The sequence below is a fragment of the Apis cerana genome, linkage group LG15 (genome assembly GCF_029169275.1).
Source record: "Apis cerana isolate GH-2021 linkage group LG15, AcerK_1.0, whole genome shotgun sequence".
Classification (NCBI taxonomy): domain Eukaryota; kingdom Metazoa; phylum Arthropoda; class Insecta; order Hymenoptera; family Apidae; genus Apis; species Apis cerana.
In genome coordinates this window covers 2874534-2896506 of record NC_083866.1, presented here as the reverse complement: position 1 = coordinate 2896506, position 21973 = coordinate 2874534, and the positions used below count along the sequence as shown (strand labels likewise).

Sequence of the window (21973 nt, the reverse complement as noted above, 5' to 3'; positions counted from 1 at the left end):
ATTTAAATAACATAAAAAAGAATATATATAATTTTGATAAATTTATGAAAATCAATATAATTATATAATTATATATTTAAAATTTAATATATAAATAATTAAATGATGTATTTAAATTAATTATAAAAACTAGCATTCATATCAATTCCAAATTATAAAAGCAACCATAATTTCCGGTATGATCCGACGATGACTTCCTGTAACTAGCCATTTATGTTCATTCGCGATCGGTGTGTCGTATGATATGGTTGTGTGTGATTTGTGGTGATTTTACGGAAATATTCGGGTGATTTATTTGCAGTCCTCGTGTATTTCGCGTTCAGAAAAATAAACAGAAATAAAACGAACAAAATGTCTGAGATTGACGCAAAAGTGAACATGTCGCTTGGTAAGTGGCCAAAGTCTCGAAAATCTAGCAGTTTTGCTGATAATCCTGGGTGAGCGTACGGCTACTGTTTCTTCTTTTGCACGAATTCAAAATGGCGATGAAATTATACAACGTAGATCTACATTTATTTTCCTTCGTTTGATACCTAATGGTACTAAATCTCGGAAAAAAATTTATATCAGTCGCCGAACAAATTTTTGATGCAGAATCGTTTCATCTCCCTAATTAATTCTTAAGTCAAAAGACAGACAAGTTTTAATCATTGTTTACTTATGGGAGAATATGTTGCGTCTTTTCAATTGCTGGAAGAAAATGTTTTTGTTATTTATGATGATTGATTAACCAATATGATGATAAGTGTGCATTCCGGATTTTTAAAAGAACTATTCAATTTCGACCATACATATAATAGGAACGAACGGTACGGGTTTCTACGGCGGATAGTAATAAAGAAGAAAAGTATAGCCGCCATGAAGGATTTATGCATTTTAAGAAAAATACTGATTTACGTAGGATTTGTGGAAAGGGATTTCTTTTAACAATAAACAACAATTTATCGAATGGAAAATTGACGAACATGAACGAGACGCTTTTGGATAATAACGCAAACAAAGTTATAATTTATACTTCACAAAAAGAAGTCAACTTTCTCATTACGTGAGATATACGTTTGCGTAACTTTAGTCGTATTTTTATCTCTGCTATCATGTTCCTCGAGTTTCTCTTTGTTGATGTGATGGACTTGAAATGCTACACCATATATGAGATAAAAACATTGAAATTTTCGAATCGATTTTATTTTCAATGCACTATGTGTTTTGATATGAAAATAAATGAAATATCATTTGTGATAAGTAATACTTATTGTTGAATTTGAAATTTAATTAAATCACAAAAGAAACTGGTTGAAACGTTTTTCATAAAAGAAACGTTTGTGAATCTACACTACAGAATAATTTATCTTTATGATATATATATATATATATATATATATTTTTCATGATATTTAGAATTAGCAGAAGCATTTTTTATTAAACAAATAATCAAAAATAAAAAGCTCAATTGATTATGATTGTTTAATAATTATTTAAACAATAAAAATACATGAAAGTTCAAGAAGATCCATGATTAAATATCTTAATTAAATCAATTATTAAATAAAATATGTGGTACATTTTAATATTCGATAGACGAAAACGAATTTTTTGACAAATTTTTGCTAAAAGCAAAATGGAAAAAATATATTATTGGATTTTAATGCTTATATATGAAGATTTTGTGAATAACATTAGATGCAAAAGGAGATGATTTTCACAAAGATTTACTTTTGAAGTAATCCAATATTCCAAGAAATAATATTACTACAGCATATTATCAATAATATGCCTATTCAATTCTAATTTTTGTTCAGTGTAATTGATATAATATCCTAATATTATCTGAATAGCAGTATAATATTTATATATTTCCTTAAACAATGAACATTGAGTAATATTTTTAATACATTGAACTGAAGTGGAAAAACGGAGCAAATCTCAGCAAACAATGTAATATAAAAATTATATCTTGAAGATATACATTGAGTTAAAGGAAAAATTGAAATATGTCAAACATCTAAATATAAAAAGCATGAAGAATTGTCAATATAAGAAAATACATATGTCAATTCAGAAAAAAATAATTGACACTATTGGAAGATTAAAATAAAAATTATACAAAAGAAAGAAAATTTATAAAATATAGAAATTTATGCAAAAAAGAATAAAGAATACATTATTATTTATTAAATTGGCCAAAATGCTTTTCGTATAATAACAAATAATTCTTTTTTTTTTCTTCATTTAAAATAAAATTTTGTATTAAAATTGTAATTTCAAAGTAGTGTATTATGAAAAAATATATAAAATTATATAAATATATAAAATTTATACATCTATATATATAATATATAATATATAATATAAATTTATTTTAAAAAATAGTTATATTTTTGAAGAATTAAATTTTATCTTCAGAATTGTAATTTTAATATTTTTATCATTTTTATTTAATATAATATATGAGACTTTAATTATTTTTTATTTAATATCATGTTTAAAAAATTATTTATATATTTTAATTTTAAAGGCTGATTGATAAACAGGAATTCTAAATTACTGTTTTATTGTATTTACTTTAAACATTTTAATAGATATACGTATATCTAGAGCATACTCGATGAAATTATTTTGAAAATATATACATATTGGAAGAAAATCAGGGAAATAATTAAAATAAATAAATATTGATAAAAACTGATATCATTAAAGGAATTAAATAGAAACTGAATTAGCCATATTGAGTTGTCCTTCAACATCATCTATACAAGAGGAAATTTTTCACATATTCCAGATTAAAGCTTAACACAAATTAACTTCATGCACTGTACGCTCACTAAACCTTGTGAATTTTCTTCCTTTTAAGATGAGATCATAAAGATGGAGAAAAAGGAGAAAAAGAAAAAGGCTGGGACTGCTAATGGAAAATCTGGTGCTAAGCGCACTCGAGGAAGTGCGCGAGGGCGAAGTGGACTCAGGGGTAGAGGTGCTAGAGTGAAGCGTAATACTGGAACTGCTAAAAAAGAACAAACATGGCAAGCTGGACAAAATAATAATAATAATAACAACAACAACAATAATAATAATAATAATAATGTGCGTGGTGGTTTTGTGAGAAAACGATATAAGAAAAATAGTGGTCTCACTCGATCACGAAGTAATTTAACATTAAATCAAAAATCAAATACACGAGGAGCTTTTAATGTTCGCCGTGGTCGTGGCAATAGATTTGGTCTGACTCGTAGTAGAAGTCGTACAAACTTGACTTTTACACAAGGAGGTTTTTTTACCAATAATAAGACTCCATTAAAAAGAACAAATAGTTTACCAAATTTACGCGATCCAACTTCAGTTCATAATCGATTGGGATATCAGAGTCCTGCTCAAATTGCTTATCGAAATCGTGTTAAAAGAGCAAAACAGTTATTGCTTCAAAGACAGAATCAGAAATTATCTCTGCAAAATCAATTTAGAGTAAGTTGATATTATATGTAAGCATTTAATTATAAAGATAATAAATTTGAAATTAAATTAATTATTTATTTTTTCATAGGTTCCACAAACTGGAAAATCATTATTATCACTCCAACAAAGATCCACGGATAGAAGACAACAAATTTTAACTTCTCAACGTCGTTTTACTACTGGTGGATTACGATCAGATCAAATTGCCCGTGCACAAAGACGAGCACAATATGAACAAAAATTAATGAGAATGAAGTATGCTTACATATTTTATAATTTATTTTTTTAAATAGTATATACAAAAAATTTATAAAACTTTGGATACTTTTTAAAATAAAATATATTAATATTTTATTTTTTCCTTATATTTCGTATTGGAATCTTATTGAAATCATACAATGTTGTAGTTCTTCGCGATTAAGTACAAACTCAAATGTAAACTTCATGTGTACATTGGGAAATGAGTATAGTCCTAGTACGCACCAACGCCCTCTCACTCTTACACCAAATCGAAACGGAAGTGCTGTAAACAGTTTACGCCCATTACCAAGAGGACGATCTCCATTTAGACAAAGTGTACAAAGTTTGAATATGGTATGATATTTATTATAAGAAAATTAAAAAAAATAAAATTGAATTTTTATTTGATATATTTAGTAAAATATAACAAAATTTATATTTCAGGTTGGTCGATCACCTATGTTCGGTCGACAACGTTCGAGATCAAGGTCACGTTCTCGTTCTCGTACACGTAATACTCCATCATCAGATACAGGAGCAGATGTTGATGATCGTACATTTAGCGAAGTCATGTACAGCTTGTCTGGAAATCTTGGTGTTACAGGAAGAACACTTAATGATAGATTTAGTTTTTAAAGTTTGTTTTGTATTTAGAATATAAGACTGTTGAGGCCAGACATTTTATTGCTTAAAACATAAATATCAAATATTGTAATTCTGTCTTATTAATTGTATTGATAGTAAAGTTGCTTCATGTAAAAAGTAATTCATTTAATTCAAATATTTTTTATTTTCTCTATTTCTATTTTAAATAATATGCAAATTATTTTTAAGTTCTAAAATATAAAAAATTTATATTTCAAAATATAACAAATATTGAATTTATGATAAATTCAATATTTGCATTATCTTATATGTTTGACATTATCTTATAATATTTTACCATAAAAATTTTGTAAGACTAGTTGGTTTATATTTTCTTTGTAATAAATTTTTGTTATAAATTTAATATTTGAAAATGAATTTCATGGTAAAATTTTATATAGGAAACTATCAGAATTTTTTGAATATCAAATATAAATTTTGATTCTTTATTAATGAGTCAAAATTTTGTTAATGTTTTAATAATATTTTGATCTTAAATTTACATTATATTTCAATATAATTTTTCTCATATTTAAACTTAATATATTTTTAGAAAAATATGGCCTCAATAACATATTTAATTTATCTATCTAAAAATTAAATATAGTAATATTAATACAAAAGATTGAAATTCAATCATTAAATATTATAATTACATTCAAATTATAAGAATTAAAAATTTTGTTAAGGATGTAGTTCCTAAAGTAAGTATAATATTGAGTCTAAAAATAAATGTATAATATAGATACAAAGAATATTTACATTTGAAATATATTGATAAATATATCAATGAAATATAAGCCTATGATATAGTATAAATTTTTTTCTTTATTGTATGTTTTAATAAGTTTAAGAGCTTGTAAAAAAATCATATATAAAATACAACATAAATTGATTTTTGACATTTTATTTTATTTTATTAATGCAATATAATATATATATTTTTTTAAATATGTGTATACAGGATATTAATATGTTTATAGCTAAAATAAATACAAAAATGTCAATAAGAATTTATTTGTTAAATTATAACAATTTAAATTTCTTTGATGAAATAAAACGAAAATAAAATGAAATCACTCTATTTCGCTATTTTATTTTCGCTTCGTTTCATCTACTTAAATTGCTTATAACTTGATAAATAAACTGATATTTTTGTATATCAATTTCTTTATTTGTTTTTGTTCTAGAATCGATTCTTCAAAAATTACAAATACGTTAATACCATATTCATATATAAAAAAAAACATTGAATGTTCATTAAAATATAAGTTATATTTATTAAACGTATAGTTTAATAAATATATAGTTTATTGAAATTTATCCTACTGAATATAATAATTTATAAATCTATTCAATGACATGCATAAATATAATAATCTTTATGAGATTTGTATAGTTTTTATTAAAATATTTTTAGTATTTAGTATTATAATTATGATTACAATGTTACAAAATTCTATATCCATTGCCTACTTGACTTCAAATTTATATTTTCATTTAAAGTTACAAGTTCAAGTACATTGCTTTTGCAAACATACTTCTTGTAATTTTTTGTATATAAAAAAAACATTTTTTTCGCGTAATTTCATAAAAACTAAACAATTTTCTGTGCCAATATATTAAGTAAGCTTTTTTTTATATAAAATTATTTAAAATTAATTGTCGGCAATATGTCTATTAATGTCATCGTGCCATTTATATCATTTTATGTTCGAAGAATAGAGAAACAGGTAGATAACATAATTTAAATATTTATATACGATAAATATAAATATCAATCATTAAAGAAAATATTTGCAGTTTTTAAATCGTGCTTCTGCCACTATTCAACAAACTCGAAATCTACAAATTCATGAAAATCTTGCTTATACTTTATTGAAAGATGCTGGAATTCCAACACCACCGTTTGGAGTAGCTAAAACTCCAGAAGAGGCAGAAAAAATAGCAGCGAATCTTAATACAAAAGATATTGTTCTAAAAGCTCAAGTTCTTGCTGGAGGACGTGGAATAGGACATTTCAAGGATACCAATGTCAGGGGTGTTGTTATGTGCGAAAGGTGAGTTTAATTATTATAATATTATAATATAATTATCAATTGCTAATATATATATTACATTTTATTTCGTAATTTTACTTTATGTAATTTTTAGTCCCCAAGAAGCTAAAACTGTGGCTAGTAGTATGATAGGCAAATTATTAATAACTAAACAAACTGGACCGGCTGGTAAAATTTGTAATTCAGTAATGGTAACGACACGTATGTTTCCACGTAAAGAATATTATATGTCAGTAATGTTGGAAACCACTTTTGATGTAAATTATTCTTCATTAAAAATAATCATTGAATTTGTTATTCAAAATAAAAAAAATATATATAATTTAGGGTCCTGTTATAATCGTATCTAAGCAAGGCGGTGTAAATATCGAAGATATTGCTGCTACGAGTCCGGAAGCTATATCGTATACGCCAATAGATATTATGAAAGGTTTAACACTTGAACAAATAAATAAAATTGTGGATAATTTAGGTCTTGAAGGAGAAGGAAAAAAAATCACCTCGATAATTATTTGCAATCTCTATGAGTTATTTATTGAAAAAGACGCTCTGTTACTTGAAATTAATCCATTTGCATTAGACATTTGTGAAGAATGTATGTTTAAAAATTTATTTAATTGAATTAAATTTATTTTATTGAATTAAAAATACTAATAAATAATAATAATATAATACATTTTTAGATTTTGCTTTAGATTGTAAATGTTCTTTTGATGATAGCGCAGAGTTTAGACAGAAGGAATTATTTAATTTACAAGATATATCACAAATTGATCCTAGTGAGCTTCATGCAACTAAATTTAATTTAAATTACATACATTTGGATGGAAATATAGGATGTTTGGTAAATGGAGCTGGATTAGCAATGGCTACTATGGATGTAATAAAAATGAATGGCGGTTTCCCAGCTAATTTTTTAGATGTTGGTGGTTCTGCTACTAAAGAAGCAGTAACAGAAGGTTTTAAAATAATACTATCTGATCCAAATGTACTTATAAATTTAAAAGTAATTAAAATAAATTTTTTATTCAAAAATAAAATCAATATAAAATTCATTAAAATCTTTAGGTAGAAGCAATATTCGTAAATATTTTTGGCGGTATTATGAGATGCGACATAATCGCACAAGGTATTATTGCTGCATCCAAAGAATTACAGATAAAAGTGCCAATAGTTGTAAGACTACAGGTAATTTATTGATAGTGTGAATAAGACTGTATTTAATTAACAAATTTTATTCATATTGTATAGGGAACTAGAGTAAAAGAAGGAAATCAATTAATAAAAGATGCTCAATTAAAAGTTTTTGTTGAAGAAGATTTTTCTACAGCTGCTGTTGCAGCTGTAAAATTGGCTTCAGTAATAAAGATTGCAAATTCTTTGAATTTAGAAATGGATTTCAAAATTAAAAATAAATCTAGCAAATAAAACGAAATATTTTATATTTTTAAAATTACAATTTAAAAGATATATATAATAATTATTTTGAATATGTAAGATAAAATAATTTTCGATTTGTACTTTATATATACAGAGTGTTAACATTTTTAGAGAGTTGATTTTAGAAATTAAAGATAAAAATTAATAAATAAAAATATCAAAGATTTACTTATTAAGTTATAAATAATTTAAGTAAATGAGATAATGCGATAGAAATATAATCGAAACAAAGTGGCTCACTCTTGTTTCTTATAATACAAATTTCCATTTCTTATAATTTAATAAATAAATCTTAACTGATATTTTTGTATACAATTTTAATCAATTCTCCAAAAGTGTTTTATGAATATGTTGATATTTTATATCAATTATTTTAAACGATAATATGTATAAAATACGAAAAAATGAACATTTATATATTTTTTCTTTATTCTTTTTTATAATATATAAATTTATATGGAATGTATGTAAAAGATAAATATAAGGAATAAATATTTTTCTTCGAAAATGTAAATATTATAATGTAATTATATTCTAGTTTATATTTTTCTAAAATATGATGAATTTTTAAATTTCAATTGTGTTTAAAATATATCATAAAGGTAATTTATAAAAGCAAAATTATACATTTAAGAGAAATTAATAAAAAAATAAAATATAAAATATATATTACATTCTATATGTTATAAATACATAAATAAATAAATTAAATTTTCATAGAAGTATTTATAATGTAAAATAGTGCTGCCATCGTGATCTTCATTCGTAGAGTTTGCGTCATGTTTTTGTAGTAAATATCAAGAAAGGTGGGGACACGAAGGCGCAAGTTACATTTCGCAGTCCATTGCCATTATTTAGTAAGATGGCTACTATGTTGTCTCGGACTATCTCACTCGTTGAAAATCTTACCCGATTTAATGGATCGAAGGTATGATTTATATTTTATTATATCATACATTATTATATCATTTATTTTTGGGAATTCATATTCGCATATATTCTTTAATTCTATTTTTCTAAATCTTTCAATATCTACGTCATTGATTCATAAGTAAGATAATCATTATATTAGATGGCTGTAGTCTGCTAAATTAGGCGCCAGGGTCAGACGATTCGAAGCCAAAGATAGTAACCTTATATTAAACTTAGTTTTTTTACGAAATATGTACATGACAGTTGTATAATATGAGCGTAGACATTTCCATCATCAATTTTTGATTTGTTGGTCACTAACTCTATGTTCATTTGTATTTAATTAGTAGTTATTAAATTATACGAAAATAAATATTACTTGTCAAATTATGAACAATTGTCATTTTTTTTTAAAATTCAAAATTCAAAATTTAAATAATCGAATATCACTATCGATTATTTGAATTATTTTCTTAGAGAATTATTTTTTTTTTTTAAGTAAATTTAGTAAATTTTATTTTATTTAATTTTAATAGCTGTATTTTTTATTTGTTATTTTTTTTGTTATGAATATAATTATATATAAAATTGAAATACTAAAAATAAAATAAACTATAAGTGTCAAGGATGTGATTAAAAATATATAGATCATTATCACTAATTGATCTTTAGTTTAGAATATTTTTAAATCTTAAAGTTTAATCTTAAATTAAGTTAAATCTTAAATTTATAATCTATAATATCAAACTCTGTCTTTATCTATTATTATTATATGCATATTATTATATTTATCTATTATTATTATATACATAATAGATATTTTATAAAAGCTATATTTGTTACTAATGATCCATTTTTTTTTAATTTATGTAGATATTGGGATGTAAAATCAACTTAGTAAAACAAGTGAGGAATTTAAATGTTCATGAACATATCAGTTATAGTTTATTGAATGAAGCTGGAGTTCCAACTCCTAAATTTGGAGTTGCAAAAACTCCAGATGAAGCAGCAAAACTTGCTGCTGACTTAAAATCTAAAGATATTGTTTTAAAAGCACAAGTTTTAGCTGGTGGCAGAGGAAAAGGACATTTTAAGGGAACTAATATAAGTGGTGTGAAGATGTGTGAAACGTAAGTTAATAAATAAACAAGAACAATTATATTTTATATTTATTTTATATATTTTATTATATATATATATATATATATATGCATGTATATAAAACAAATAAATTTTTTTTTATAGACCAGAAGAAGCCAAAAAATTAGCCAGTCAAATGTTAGGTAAATTACTAATTACTAAACAGACAGGCGAAGCAGGTAGAATATGCAATGCAGTAATGGTAACACAACGCATGTTTCCTCGTAAAGAATATTATCTTGCTGTCATGATGGAAAGAGCTTTTGGTGTAAGTTGTTGAGAAAATATATTTTCAATTGATGAAATAAAATAATTTTAAATAATTTATTAGATAAAAATTTTTTTATTTAAGGGTCCAGTTATAATAGCTTCAAGTCAAGGTGGTGTAAATATTGAAGAAGTTGCTGCAACAAATCCCAGTGCTATTATGTATGAACCTATTGATATTTATAAGGGTATTACAAAAGATCAAGCAGAACGTATTGCTATTAAACTTGGACTTCAAAATGTTAAAGATTATATTTCTAATATCATTGTGAATTTATATCAAATGTTTCTTAAAAAAGATGCTCTTTTGCTAGAAGTAAATCCTTTGGCAGAAGATGTTAATGGACAATGTAAGTTCAACTCATAAAAAAGAATTTTATATATTATATAGTGTAATATTTAAAGATTTTATTTTTTATTTTTAATATATAGATTTTGCTTTGGATTGCAAATGCAGATTTGATGATAATGCTGAATTTAGGCAAAAAGAATTATTTTCTTTGAGAGATTGGACTCAAGAAGATACCAAAGAAGTTGAAGCTGCTAAATATGATTTAAATTATATTGCACTTGATGGCAATATTGGTTGTATGGTAAATGGAGCTGGTTTAGCCATGGCTACTATGGATATTATAAAATTACATGGAGGAGAACCAGCTAATTTCTTAGATGTAGGTGGTGGTGCATCTACGTCTGCTGTGAAAGAAGCATTTAAAATAATTACATCTGATTCACGAGTAAGTCATATAATATAAAGATATATTATATATTATATATTGATATATATTCATTTGATATCAATAATATTAATATATGTTCATTTACTCAATATAGGTTCATGCTCTTTTAGTCAATATATTTGGTGGAATTATGAGATGTGATGTTATTGCAGAAGGAATCATTGCTGCAACAAAAGAACTTAGCTTGAAAATTCCTGTTGTTGTTCGATTACAGGTATAATTTTAAAAAAATAGTAATATATTTTTTTTTGAAATTAATAATTGAAATATAAATTTAATTAATTAATTTATTCAACTATTTATATATTTATATAATATATATATTTCAGGGTACAAATGTAGATGAAGCAAAAGCTCTTATCGCGAATGCAGGTTTAAAAATTGTACCAATTGATGATTTGGATGAAGCTGCTCGAGTTGCAGTTAAATTATCAACGATTGTCAAATTGGCACAATCTGAAAATCTTAGCGTTAATTTCGAAATACCTTCAATTTCATAAATTTAGTAAAAATTATAATTTGCATATTATGAAAAAAACTACGAGAATATATTTATAGTACTAAATGTTTGAAACAATATTTGAAAGTAATAATTAGATTAATAATTTCAAATTATTATGTGCTTTTTAGAATCATATTTAATTATTTCATATATTTCTATTATAAGTACAGTGAAAAAAAAATTATTGAAATTTTCTCTTACTCAATATTTGCAATATTTTTATCTTCTTTAAAAAAAGAAAAAGAAAAAAATGATATATTATAATTTTAAATATTGCATACCAGATTATCTATTCAAAATTAATATTATTTATTTCTCAATGCAAGCACAAATTTTTTTTCAAAAAATATATGAACTTCTTTAAAAATATAATTTATTACTTACCCAATTAATGGGTTTCTGTGATTCAGTATTAAAATTAAGTTACATAATGTATATTAATTGATATAATCATATTTTTTGCATGAAAGTGTACTTTACATTCTTTCATATAAAAGTCATATTGATATTAACAAAATATATATCTAAAAATAAATCCTTTTATATAATCATCCACAAAAAATTATTATTGAAATATTATATGAGATATGATTATTATATCTCATTTAATAGAAAAAAAAGGGCCTGTTATGTAATATAGATACATGTAGTTATATATACATATATATATATATATAAATTATTTTATGTAATTTTAATTTGTTTTTATTTTATTGATGAATCAAAAGTTTTTCATAATTCTCAATTCCCTAATAATACCATTACAAAATAATCAAATTACAATGTAGTATAATAATTTAATTATAACATGATATGATTATATAGTAAAAAAAAATTATATATTGTTTGCATTTACATTTACATAGATGTATATACAATATATATGTACATTATAAAATATACTATATTATAAAAAATCATAATATAATTTAATTTATTGAAAATAATTTGTATAAAAAAAGTTTATCAACGAGTAAAAATGTATAATATTACTTCAAATACCATATAAAAATATAAAAAATAAAATTTTAAATATTCTTCAAAGGAATGCAAAATTATTTGAATATATTTTTGCTTAAGTGAAATTGTTACAATTCGCAATAATTCTCTTTTTTAATAAATTTAAATAAATTACTGTATATTATAATAATTATTTGTAAATTTATCTGTACATTTAATATAAAAAACAAAATAAATTTATTTAAAATTTAAGATAAACTTAAAAATTCATTTAATATAATATTAACTTATATTTATGTTAAAGTAATATTTTTGATATACTAAAACATATTATATATTAATATGTTTAATTTTAATTCAAAATAGAAGATAAATTTGATGTGTTTTAAATTATTTTTTGTTTTTAATATATGATTTTTTTTATGTTGGCTTTCCTGTTTAATGTTATCTAATATTCGATTGGTATTAAGGATTTACAATTCATTTTGAATAAGAAAACATATAACGTATAAAGTAACGAAACTTTTATTATAATAAAAATATTTAATATTATTTGTCTTTATTTTTTAAAGTTATTTTTTATATTTATTTTAATTTAATTAAATTTTAATTAAGTTTGAATTAATATTTAAAGAATGGTAAGAACAAAAGCAGATCGTGTTCCTACAAAAGGTAAGAAAAATTTCTAAAATTCATTTTCTTTATTAAATTATTTCAAAAATTTTTATCTTTTCTTTATTTTTTCATTTTTAATATGATTTAATTCATAATATTTTATTATATTTATTATTATTTTATAAATATTTTGTACTTTTATTTATTTAAATTGTGATATTTTTAATAATTATATTATATAATTTGATTAATTGATTTTGTTAATATTTATTATTTATTAGCTGTTGGTAGCAAAGCACCACATAAATCTGTAAAAAATACATCAGTCAAAAAAACAAGTGGTAAAGGTAAAATCTCTAATTTTATTAAATTAAATATATTTTCAAAAATAAATAATTATTTCAAAAATAACATTTTATTTTCAGGAAAGAATTATTCAGGTGGTAATCCATATCATCCAAGAGAAACTCCAGAATGGCAAAAACCTATTACATGTTTCCTCAATCAAAATTTTTTGAAAGAATCTGCTGATGTTTCAGAAATTCAGGTATATAAAAAAAATATTCTATGTAATTTAATGAATGTATTTTTAAAAAATAAAACATTAAATAATACGTTATTAATATGATAGGATGGTGGTGAAGGGACTAGTAAAGAAGTAAAAAATGAATCGGATTAAAAATGTATAATAATGTTATTATTATCCAATTATAATATCATATTATTATTTGTCATTAAAAAAGATTATTTATTTTTCATAAAAGTAATGAAAATAATTATTTTATATTTTATTTTTAAATAATAAGTTTTTTTAATTTTAATTAATTTAAAACAAATAAAAGGTAAAAAGAGCAAGTATCTAAGTGATAAAAATAAATATATTTTTTTATTTGACATTTGAAATATTATTAATATATTATAAATAATATTTAAAATTAAAAGAATAATATTGTAATGTATTCAAATAAAATTATTATCAGTAAATATGAAATAAATATTTATTTTTTATTCTAATAAAATAAATCTTCATTAAATAATTTGTATAAGTTTTTTTTGTATTAAATATTTTATTGAGTCGATATATTATTAACAAAATAAATGTTATTTTTTAAATTTTGTGAAAAAAATATGGTGAAAAAAATTTAATTTAAGTAAAGTTAAACACATAAAGAAGAAATCAACCAATCGTGACTATATTCCGATGTTTCATTCCGCGGTTATTATTCTGTTGAGTTTAGGAACGCAATTACCATCAAAATTTTAGCAGTCCAAGTTGCGGTAAAGATTCGCAGTATTGAAATGCTGCCGACAGTGAAATTTCATTAAAATACAGTTTCTGACGCGATTTTTTATCAAATAAATAAAATCGAATTCAGTGTCGTCTGCTTCGACAGAACTTCGTAATTTTTTTTTCTTTTTGTTTCATTATAACGTAGAATATTGAAACGACAATTGTAACCGGCTGTAAAAAAGTTTTCAACCATGGCTAGTGTTTCTTATCAAATTGCAAACCTGCTGGAAAAGGTATGTAATATATTTTTTTATATATATGCTATTAATTTTTTTATTGTTTACTTTGAAATAAAATTGAAGAATATGTTATACTTGATCTGACAATAATATTAAATTCTACATAACCTCCATTTATTGTTTAAAAAAATATTTAATTATTTTTATAGAATCTTTTTAATAATTTTTAATATAAGTAACAATATTATATTTAATCTTTATTATATCTTTCAAAATTTTATTATTATTATGAATTATGTGCATTATTATGAATTATGTAGACATTCATGAATTCATTGTCAGCAAGAAACAAAGGTGTTTGCATCTGTCACAAAGATATTGTAATTTATTATTTTAATTTTTTATATGAATAATTCTAAATTTTATGCATTTATGATGATTATTAATCTTTACATCTAAGTGTTACGTATTAATAATTTAATAATTTTATTTTCTTTATTAATTATAATGTGTATGTATATGTATGTGTGCGTCGTGCGTGCGCGCGCGCGCGTGCGTGCATGATGCATGCATGCATGCATATTGCTGTATTTTATTATTATACAAGACAATCATTTTTTTTTATTTCTTTTATAATAATTTTAATTTCAGAATTTTTATTATAATTTTATATTTTATTTTTATATACATATTTTATTATGATTTAGATGACATCCACTGATAAGGATTTTAGATTTATGGCAACTAATGATTTAATGAGTGAACTCCAGAAAGACAATATCAAATTGGATGATGATTCAGAACGTAAAGTTGTGAAAATGCTTTTAAAACTATTGGAGGATAAAAATGGAGAAGTACAAAATCTTGCTGTAAAATGGTATAGTAATGTTTAGATTAAAATATATATTTTTTTTGTTTAAAATTTATAATAATATTATATATTATTTTTGAATATTAACTATATTTTCTAACTATATTTTTCTTTAAAAATTAAGTATATATAATTGCTTATATGTTCAAAACGCGTATTATGTTTGCAAGATTTTCTTTGTATTTGGACACGATTACAGAAACGTGTCCGATTTCAGTTTGGGCCCACTAGTCAATAAGGTAAAGGAGTATCAGGTGGAAACTATTGTAGATGCCCTATGTATTAACATGGTATCGGATAAAGAACAATTAAGAGATATTTCCAGTATTGGTTTGAAGACTGTAATATCTGAACTTCCTTTGGGATCTAGTGCACTTGTTGCAAATGTTTGTAAACGAATAACTGGTCGACTAAGTAGTGCTATAGAAAAAGTAATTAATATTTTCAAATTAATAATATATTTTGAAGTTATTAGTAAAATTGTATATTATAATTGTATATTGTATATTTTATAATTGTATATTAGTAAAATTATATATTTAAAAAATTATATTATATATTCATCAAGAAAAAAAAGAATAATTCTATATTACACAGCAGGAGGATGTGTCTGTACAACTTGAGGCACTTGATATTATGGCTGATTTATTGTCTCGTTTTGGTGCTTTATTAATTACGTTTCATTCCACCATTTTGGCTGCATTATTACCGCAACTTTCTTCTCCTCGTCAAGCAGTTCGAAAGCGTACTATAATAGCACTGAGTCATCTTCTAACTTCGAGCAATAATTATTTGTATAATAAACTTGTAGATCATTTACTTGAAGGTCTTTATACACAAACAGCGAAAAATGTAATACGTACTTATATACAATGCATTGCTTCTATTTGGTGAGTATTTTTTATGAAAAATTAGTTTTATTTTCTTATACAATTTTTACTTTTATTATTTTATTTTAATTTTAGTCGTCAAGCAGGACACAGATTTGGAGAACAAATAGAAAAAGTTATGCCATTAATTGTACAATATAGTAACGAAGATGATGATGAATTAAGAGAATATTGTTTGCAAGCATTTGAATCATTTGTATACAGATGTCCCAAAGAAATTACTCCGCATATAAATAAAGTAAGTATACTTTATATAAATAAATTTAATATCTTGAATTATTTAAAATAAAAAATTTTTTTTATTAGATTATAGAAATTTGTTTGGTTTATATCACATATGATCCAAATTATAATTATGATGATGATATGAACGATATGTCTGATGGAGAAGATGTTATGATGGAAGTAGAAGAAGATGGAGAAGAAGATGCAGAAGATGAATATTCAGATGATGATGATATGAGCTGGAAAGTTCGTAGAGCAGCTGCAAAATGTCTTGAAGCTGTTGTATCTAGTAGACGGGAACTTCTTCCTGAACTTTATAAGATTGTTTCTCCAGCTTTGATTTTAAGATTTAAAGGTATTTTCTTTAATAAAATAGTTTAGTAGAAATCCAATGTACTTTTAATTCTTGCTAAAGATAGATTATATATATATTTTTATAGAAAGAGAGGAAAATGTAAAGTCTGATATTTTTCACGCATACATTGCACTTCTAAGACAAACAAGACCAGCTACCGGGGTGCCTCTTGATCCCGATGCAATGGAAGATGACGATGGACCTATTGCATTGTTACAACAACAAGTTCCATTAATTGTGAAAGCTGTCCATCGTCAAATGAAAGAAAAAAGTATTAAAACGAGACAAGATTGTTTTTCGTTATTAAAAGAATTAGTTCTTGTATTGCCTGGTGCTTTGAGTAATCACATACCAGCATTAATACCTGGTATACAATATTCTTTGGGAGATAAAAATTCTTCATCAAATATGAAGATCGATACATTGGCATTTGTACATACTTTATTAATAACTCATCAACCGGAAGTCTTTCATGCTCATATGGCAGTCTTAGCACCTCCAATTATAACAGCTGTGGGAGATCCATTTTATAAAATTACAGCAGAAGCATTGTTGGTATTACAACAACTTGTACAAGTAATCAGACCACATGGTAAGTTATAAAAAAATTATTTACTAATAAATTTTACTAAAAAAAAATTAAAATCTTTAAATTTTGTTTTAGATAAAACATGTTATTTTGATTTTACATCATTATCTGGAGAAATATATCGATGCACATTAATGAGATTGAGAACAGCAGACATTGATCAAGAAGTAAAAGAAAGAGCAATTGCTTGTATGGGACAAATTCTCGCACATTTCGGAGATACTTTGTTCGATGAATTGCATATATGCCTTCCTATATTCCTGGACAGACTCCGTAATGAAATTACTCGACTTACAACAGTAAAAGCTTTAACATGTATAGCAGCATCTCCTTTAAGAGTAGATCTTAATCAAATTATGGTACATAAATTATAGTTGATAATAAATATTAATAAACATTTTGAAACAATATTCTACTATTTCATTTATTTAATTTTATTACATTTTTTATAGGATTTATAAGATTTTTATTTGTTTAATTTTATTATATTTTTTTATAGGAAGAAGCAATTCCAATTCTTGGATCTTTTCTAAGAAAAAATCAACGAGCTTTAAAATTATGTTCTCTTCCACTTTTGGATACATTGGTCCGAAATTATAGTTCTACTCTTCATGCAGATTTATTGGATAAGGTAATAAAAAAATATAAAAATAATGATTAGTATTTTTTTTAATCGATTAAATTTATTGAAATTATAATGAAATATCTTATTAGGTGACTACAGAATTACCAGCGTTATTAAATGAAACTGATTTACATATTGCGCAATTAACGCTTAATCTCCTCACCACCATAGCAAAATTACATCCAGTCGCTCTCACGCGAGTTTCTGATAATATCCTTCCAGAAATATTAGTTTTAGTAAAATCTCCACTTTTACAAGGTAATATATATTTAATCATTAAAAAAGTATTTATATAATAAAATAAAATATTTATATAATAAAGATATTAATAATCAATCTTTAATGTGTTAGGAGTGGCTTTGAATTCGATGTTGGAATTTTTCCAAGCATTAGTACAAGCAGATATACCAGGTCTTGGTTATAGAGAATTGCTCTCAATGTTATTAGCTCCAGTCAGTCAATCTGTACTTCATAAGCAAGCTTATCATTCTCTTGCAAAATGTGCAGCAGCATTAACAATCACATGGCATCAAGAAGCTCAAGCAGTGGTAGAACAATTTTTAAAAGATGTTCAAAATCCTCAGAGTGATGCACAGCATATTTTTGCATTATTAGTTATTGGTGAAATAGGCAGACATGTGTAAGTATATTTTATTATATTAATTTGAATATTTTGTTATTTATATTATATTTTCATTTAGGGATTTAAGTGGAATAAGTTCTTTAAAGCATATTATTTTAAATTCATTTTCTTCTCATTCGGAAGAAGTAAAATCAGCAGCTAGTTATACCTTAGGTAATATAGCAGTCGGAAATCTTCCAAAATATTTGCCATTTATATTAAAAGAAATTGAAGCACAACCAAAACGTCAATATCTTTTATTACATTCTTTAAAAGAGGTAAAATTTATTAAATATTTTAAGTTAAATTTTATTTTTATTAGAAATAAAATATTTTAAAAACTAAATGAATTATAGATTATTACATGTCAATCTGCCAGTCCATCCGGTGTATCTCATTTGCAAAACTTCGTGCCTTCGATCTGGATGCTTTTGTATAGGCATTGCGAATGCACAGAAGAAGGTACTCGTAATGTTGTAGCTGAGTGTTTAGGAAAACTTACTTTGATTGATCCTGCTACTTTATTACCAAGATTACAAGAATCATTAAAATCAACTTCTGCACTTTTGAGAACTACTACTGTTACCGCTGTTAAATTTACTATTTCTGATCAGGTATCTTACACATTAATCTTATATATTAAAATAAATTATTTAATTCTTTATGGAATTCTTTCCAGCCACAACAAATTGATGTTATGTTAAAACAATGTATGGATAATTTCTTAGTTGCTTTAGAAGATCCTGATTTAAATGTGAGAAGAGTGGCTTTAGTTGCATTTAATTCAGCAGCTCATAATAAACCAATGCTCATAAGAGATTTATTAGATTCTGTGTTACCACATCTTTATGCTGAAACTAAAATAAAGGTATTCGAGATAACTTACATAATAATATTAAAATATATGATTCTTTATGAAATTTATTTAAAAAAATATTTTACATATAATAAATAATTTAAATATAGAAAGAATTAATAAGAGAAGTTGAAATGGGTCCATTCAAACATACAGTAGATGATGGTTTAGATCTTAGAAAAGCAGCATTTGAATGCATGTATACATTACTCGATTCCTGTCTCGATCGTCTTGATGTTTTTGAATTTTTAAATCATGTAGAAAATGGTCTCAGAGATCATTATGATATTAAGATGTTAACTTATTTAATGACTGCAAGACTCGCTCAATTATGCCCTACAGCAGTTTTACAGAGTAAGTATATAATATAAATTATGTGTTAGTTAATTGTTATTTATTAATAAGACATTTGATTATATATAGGGTTGGAACGGTTAGTTGAACCATTGAAAAGCACTTGTACAATGAAAGTAAAGGCAAATTCTGTAAAACAAGAATATGAAAAACAAGATGAACTTAAACGCTCGGCATTAAGAGCTGTAGCAGCATTGTTAACTATTCCAGATGCTGGTGAAAAATATAAAAATCTCTTACAAATCAAGATAAATTTTATTATTTATTTTATAAATTTTTTTTCTTCTATTTCAGATAAAAATCCATCATTAAGCGAATTTGTAACACAGATCAAATCAACACCTGAACTTCAACCACTTTTCGAAGTAATCCAAAAAGATTGTACTGGTAGTAATGTAAATGAAACCAATGTGATGGATCAGAGCTAAAATGTCTATGAATTACTTTTTGTATTTTACATAGATCGCTGTTAGCTAAGCATCCACAATCATATTATTCATAGTTTATTTCTATACGTTATTTTTTCATTATTATGATCTGAACTGTAGTTCGAAATGAATGTGATTTCATGTAATACGCCATGTATAAATTATAAAATAAATTTGCCAATTGTAAGCATCTTACAATGACAGATTAATCTTTTTTTTAATAATAAATTATACCAAAAATATAATTTTAATTTGACTTAATTAATTTTATAATATATTATAAAAGAAATAATTTTTTGTTTCAGATTATATTTATTATAATTTGTAATAAAAAAAATATATAACTTATAATAAGAATGTTTATAGATGTTTAAATTTTTTTTTTAATTATATAAATCGATAAAACATTTTTGAATAATATTGATTTTCTCATGTGTTCCATTTGATGACCTACTTATATGATTCATTAATAAATTTATTAGCAAACTGAATTATAAAATATAAAATATCTTCAATTTTACATATTTAAAAATATCAATTTCATATTAATTGTATTTTTTATAATAAAAAAAATCAAAGATATTTTATATGAATAATTAATACGAGCCAAACATAAATAGAGCTTAGGAAATACTTAGCGATACTTAGAAAATAATACTTTGTCAAATATTTTATGATCGATAACTTTAAATCTTGCAACTCGATTATTTTATCATTAAAATCTGTTTTTAGTTAGGATAATTCAATAATTAAAGTTTTCCTATTTAAATAGCATTCCAAATATTTTATGTTCTTCTTCATAGCAATTCTCTTCTTTTTACTGTTAGAATTTTTTTTCTATAGATTTTTATTATAATAGTATTTTTATATAAAATGTATTTTGAAAATAATTTGAATTCATAGAATTTGTGATTTATAATGATATTATATTAATATTTAATATAATATTAATATTCATTAATATTTTCATTATATTTTTATATATTTTCATAGATCATTTCAAAAATATATAACTTCAATATATAAATTACGTAAAAAAAGAAACTATATTAATAATTAATAAATAATCTATCTTTAAATTTTTTTATAATTTTTTTCATTTTTTTATGAAATTTTTTATTACAATTTTTCCTTTTTCATTTTAATTGTTTGTTCTATTTTAATTTTCTATTTTTTTTAAATTCATCTTATTTTTAATAAAATCCAGTGTTTTAAATTTATTTTTAAAAAAAACATATTACGTGCATAATTTAATAAACTAATTTATTAAATAATTAATAATTTTAAATATCTTGCTATATCATATAATTATTGCAAGATGAAGCGCGTTATACAATTGATATTAAATCATTTACCATAAAATTCCAGATTTATTTTTTTTTTTTGTAAATTTATGCATAAATTCCAGAATCCTCTATTAATTCACTTATTTAAAAAATTTCACTAATCACATTTTCTATTCGAAAATCTTCATTTACTTCTTAATTATAAAAAATTTTAATTTAATAAACTTAGAAAATAAATAAAAAGTAATATTTTTACAAGAAATTTTTTTATATGAGTTAATTACATACAATACACAATATTTAATAACATGGATAATTAATATCTATATAATATTAAATAATGATTGACAAGAAATTATAATTATAATAAAGAAAAGAAAATTAGTAAGAAAAAAGGAATTATGCAATTTATTATATTAGAAATTGATATT

General features: G+C 23.4%; 5 protein-coding genes across 6 annotated transcripts; all 5 read left to right on the top strand.

Annotated features, from left to right (window-relative positions):
- The first annotated feature begins 244 nt into the window (after nt 1–244).
- LOC107993353 (uncharacterized protein DDB_G0287625) lies at nt 245–5237 on the top strand. Its single transcript, XM_017049742.3, has 5 exons — nt 245–388; nt 2852–3459; nt 3539–3705; nt 3858–4044; nt 4135–5237. Exons 1-5 carry the CDS (start codon nt 352–354, stop codon nt 4324–4326), a joined length of 1191 nt encoding a protein of 396 aa, XP_016905231.1. The 5' UTR covers nt 245–351; the 3' UTR covers nt 4327–5237.
- Nucleotides 5238–5778: 541 nt separating this feature from the next.
- Nucleotides 5779–7467, top strand: LOC107993329 (succinate--CoA ligase [ADP-forming] subunit beta, mitochondrial-like). The gene is made up of 4 exons (XM_062085474.1): nt 5779–6395; nt 6490–6652; nt 6723–6990; nt 7079–7467. Exons 1-4 carry the CDS (start codon nt 6385–6387, stop codon nt 7465–7467), a joined length of 831 nt encoding a protein of 276 aa, XP_061941458.1. The 5' UTR covers nt 5779–6384.
- Nucleotides 7468–7489: 22 nt separating this feature from the next.
- Nucleotides 7490–12094, top strand: LOC107993356 (succinate--CoA ligase [ADP-forming] subunit beta, mitochondrial). Its single transcript, XM_028664589.2, has 8 exons — nt 7490–7583; nt 8627–8763; nt 9621–9877; nt 9993–10155; nt 10240–10504; nt 10587–10891; nt 10989–11108; nt 11224–12094. Exons 1-8 carry the CDS (start codon nt 7505–7507, stop codon nt 11392–11394), a joined length of 1497 nt encoding a protein of 498 aa, XP_028520390.2. The 5' UTR covers nt 7490–7504; the 3' UTR covers nt 11395–12094.
- Nucleotides 12095–12807: 713 nt separating this feature from the next.
- LOC107993355 (PCNA-associated factor-like) lies at nt 12808–13776 on the top strand. Its single transcript, XM_017049744.3, has 4 exons — nt 12808–13028; nt 13253–13318; nt 13397–13518; nt 13603–13776. The coding sequence occupies exons 1-4, from the start codon at nt 12992–12994 to the stop codon at nt 13648–13650; spliced, it is 273 nt and encodes a 90-aa protein (XP_016905233.1). The 5' UTR covers nt 12808–12991; the 3' UTR covers nt 13651–13776.
- A 419-nt stretch (nt 13777–14195) lies between these two features.
- LOC107993349 (cullin-associated NEDD8-dissociated protein 1) lies at nt 14196–20459 on the top strand. Of its 2 annotated transcripts, XM_017049736.3 has the most exons (17): nt 14196–14495; nt 15149–15318; nt 15530–15743; nt 15910–16202; nt 16278–16440; nt 16509–16782; nt 16868–17374; nt 17447–17730; nt 17871–18002; nt 18086–18254; nt 18348–18636; nt 18698–18896; nt 18975–19232; nt 19298–19486; nt 19585–19828; nt 19898–20044; nt 20123–20459. In XM_017049736.3, exons 1-17 carry the CDS (start codon nt 14454–14456, stop codon nt 20254–20256), a joined length of 3708 nt encoding a protein of 1235 aa, XP_016905225.1. In that variant the 5' UTR covers nt 14196–14453; the 3' UTR covers nt 20257–20459. The 2 variants fall into 2 exon arrangements, with proteins under 2 accessions (XP_016905225.1, XP_061941450.1); XM_062085466.1 differs by having other exon boundaries at nt 14207–14495; nt 19898–20459.
- Nucleotides 20460–21973: the final 1514 nt, after the last annotated feature.

Excerpts from the sequence above, each read along its gene's own strand:
- LOC107993349 (XM_062085466.1), top strand. The coding sequence starts at position 14,454 with ATGGCTAGTGTTTCTTATCAAATTGCAAACCTGCTGGAAAAG. Across the intron at positions 15,744-15,909 it reads TAAGTAGTGCTATAGAAAAA|CAGGAGGATGTGTCTGTACA; the intron begins GTAATTAATATT and ends TATATTACACAG. Across the intron at positions 16,783-16,867 it reads TTTGATTTTAAGATTTAAAG|AAAGAGAGGAAAATGTAAAG; the intron begins GTATTTTCTTTA and ends ATATTTTTATAG.
- LOC107993329 (XM_062085474.1), top strand. Across the intron at positions 6,653-6,722 it reads TGTTGGAAACCACTTTTGAT|GGTCCTGTTATAATCGTATC; the intron begins GTAAATTATTCT and ends TATATAATTTAG. Across the intron at positions 6,991-7,078 it reads ATTAGACATTTGTGAAGAAT|ATTTTGCTTTAGATTGTAAA; the intron begins GTATGTTTAAAA and ends ATACATTTTTAG.
- LOC107993355 (XM_017049744.3), top strand. The coding sequence starts at position 12,992 with ATGGTAAGAACAAAAGCAGATCGTGTTCCTACAAAAG. Across the intron at positions 13,319-13,396 it reads CAAAAAAACAAGTGGTAAAG|GAAAGAATTATTCAGGTGGT; the intron begins GTAAAATCTCTA and ends TTTTATTTTCAG. Across the intron at positions 13,519-13,602 it reads CTGATGTTTCAGAAATTCAG|GATGGTGGTGAAGGGACTAG; the intron begins GTATATAAAAAA and ends TTAATATGATAG.
- LOC107993356 (XM_028664589.2), top strand. The coding sequence starts at position 7,505 with ATGCGACATAATCGCACAAGGTATTATTGCTGCATCCAAAGAATTACA. Across the intron at positions 9,878-9,992 it reads GGTGTGAAGATGTGTGAAAC|ACCAGAAGAAGCCAAAAAAT; the intron begins GTAAGTTAATAA and ends TTTTTTTTATAG. Across the intron at positions 10,892-10,988 it reads TAATTACATCTGATTCACGA|GTTCATGCTCTTTTAGTCAA; the intron begins GTAAGTCATATA and ends TACTCAATATAG.
- LOC107993353 (XM_017049742.3), top strand. The coding sequence starts at position 352 with ATGTCTGAGATTGACGCAAAAGTGAACATGTCGCTTG. Across the intron at positions 389-2,851 it reads AAAAGTGAACATGTCGCTTG|ATGAGATCATAAAGATGGAG; the intron begins GTAAGTGGCCAA and ends CTTCCTTTTAAG. Across the intron at positions 4,045-4,134 it reads GTGTACAAAGTTTGAATATG|GTTGGTCGATCACCTATGTT; the intron begins GTATGATATTTA and ends TTTATATTTCAG.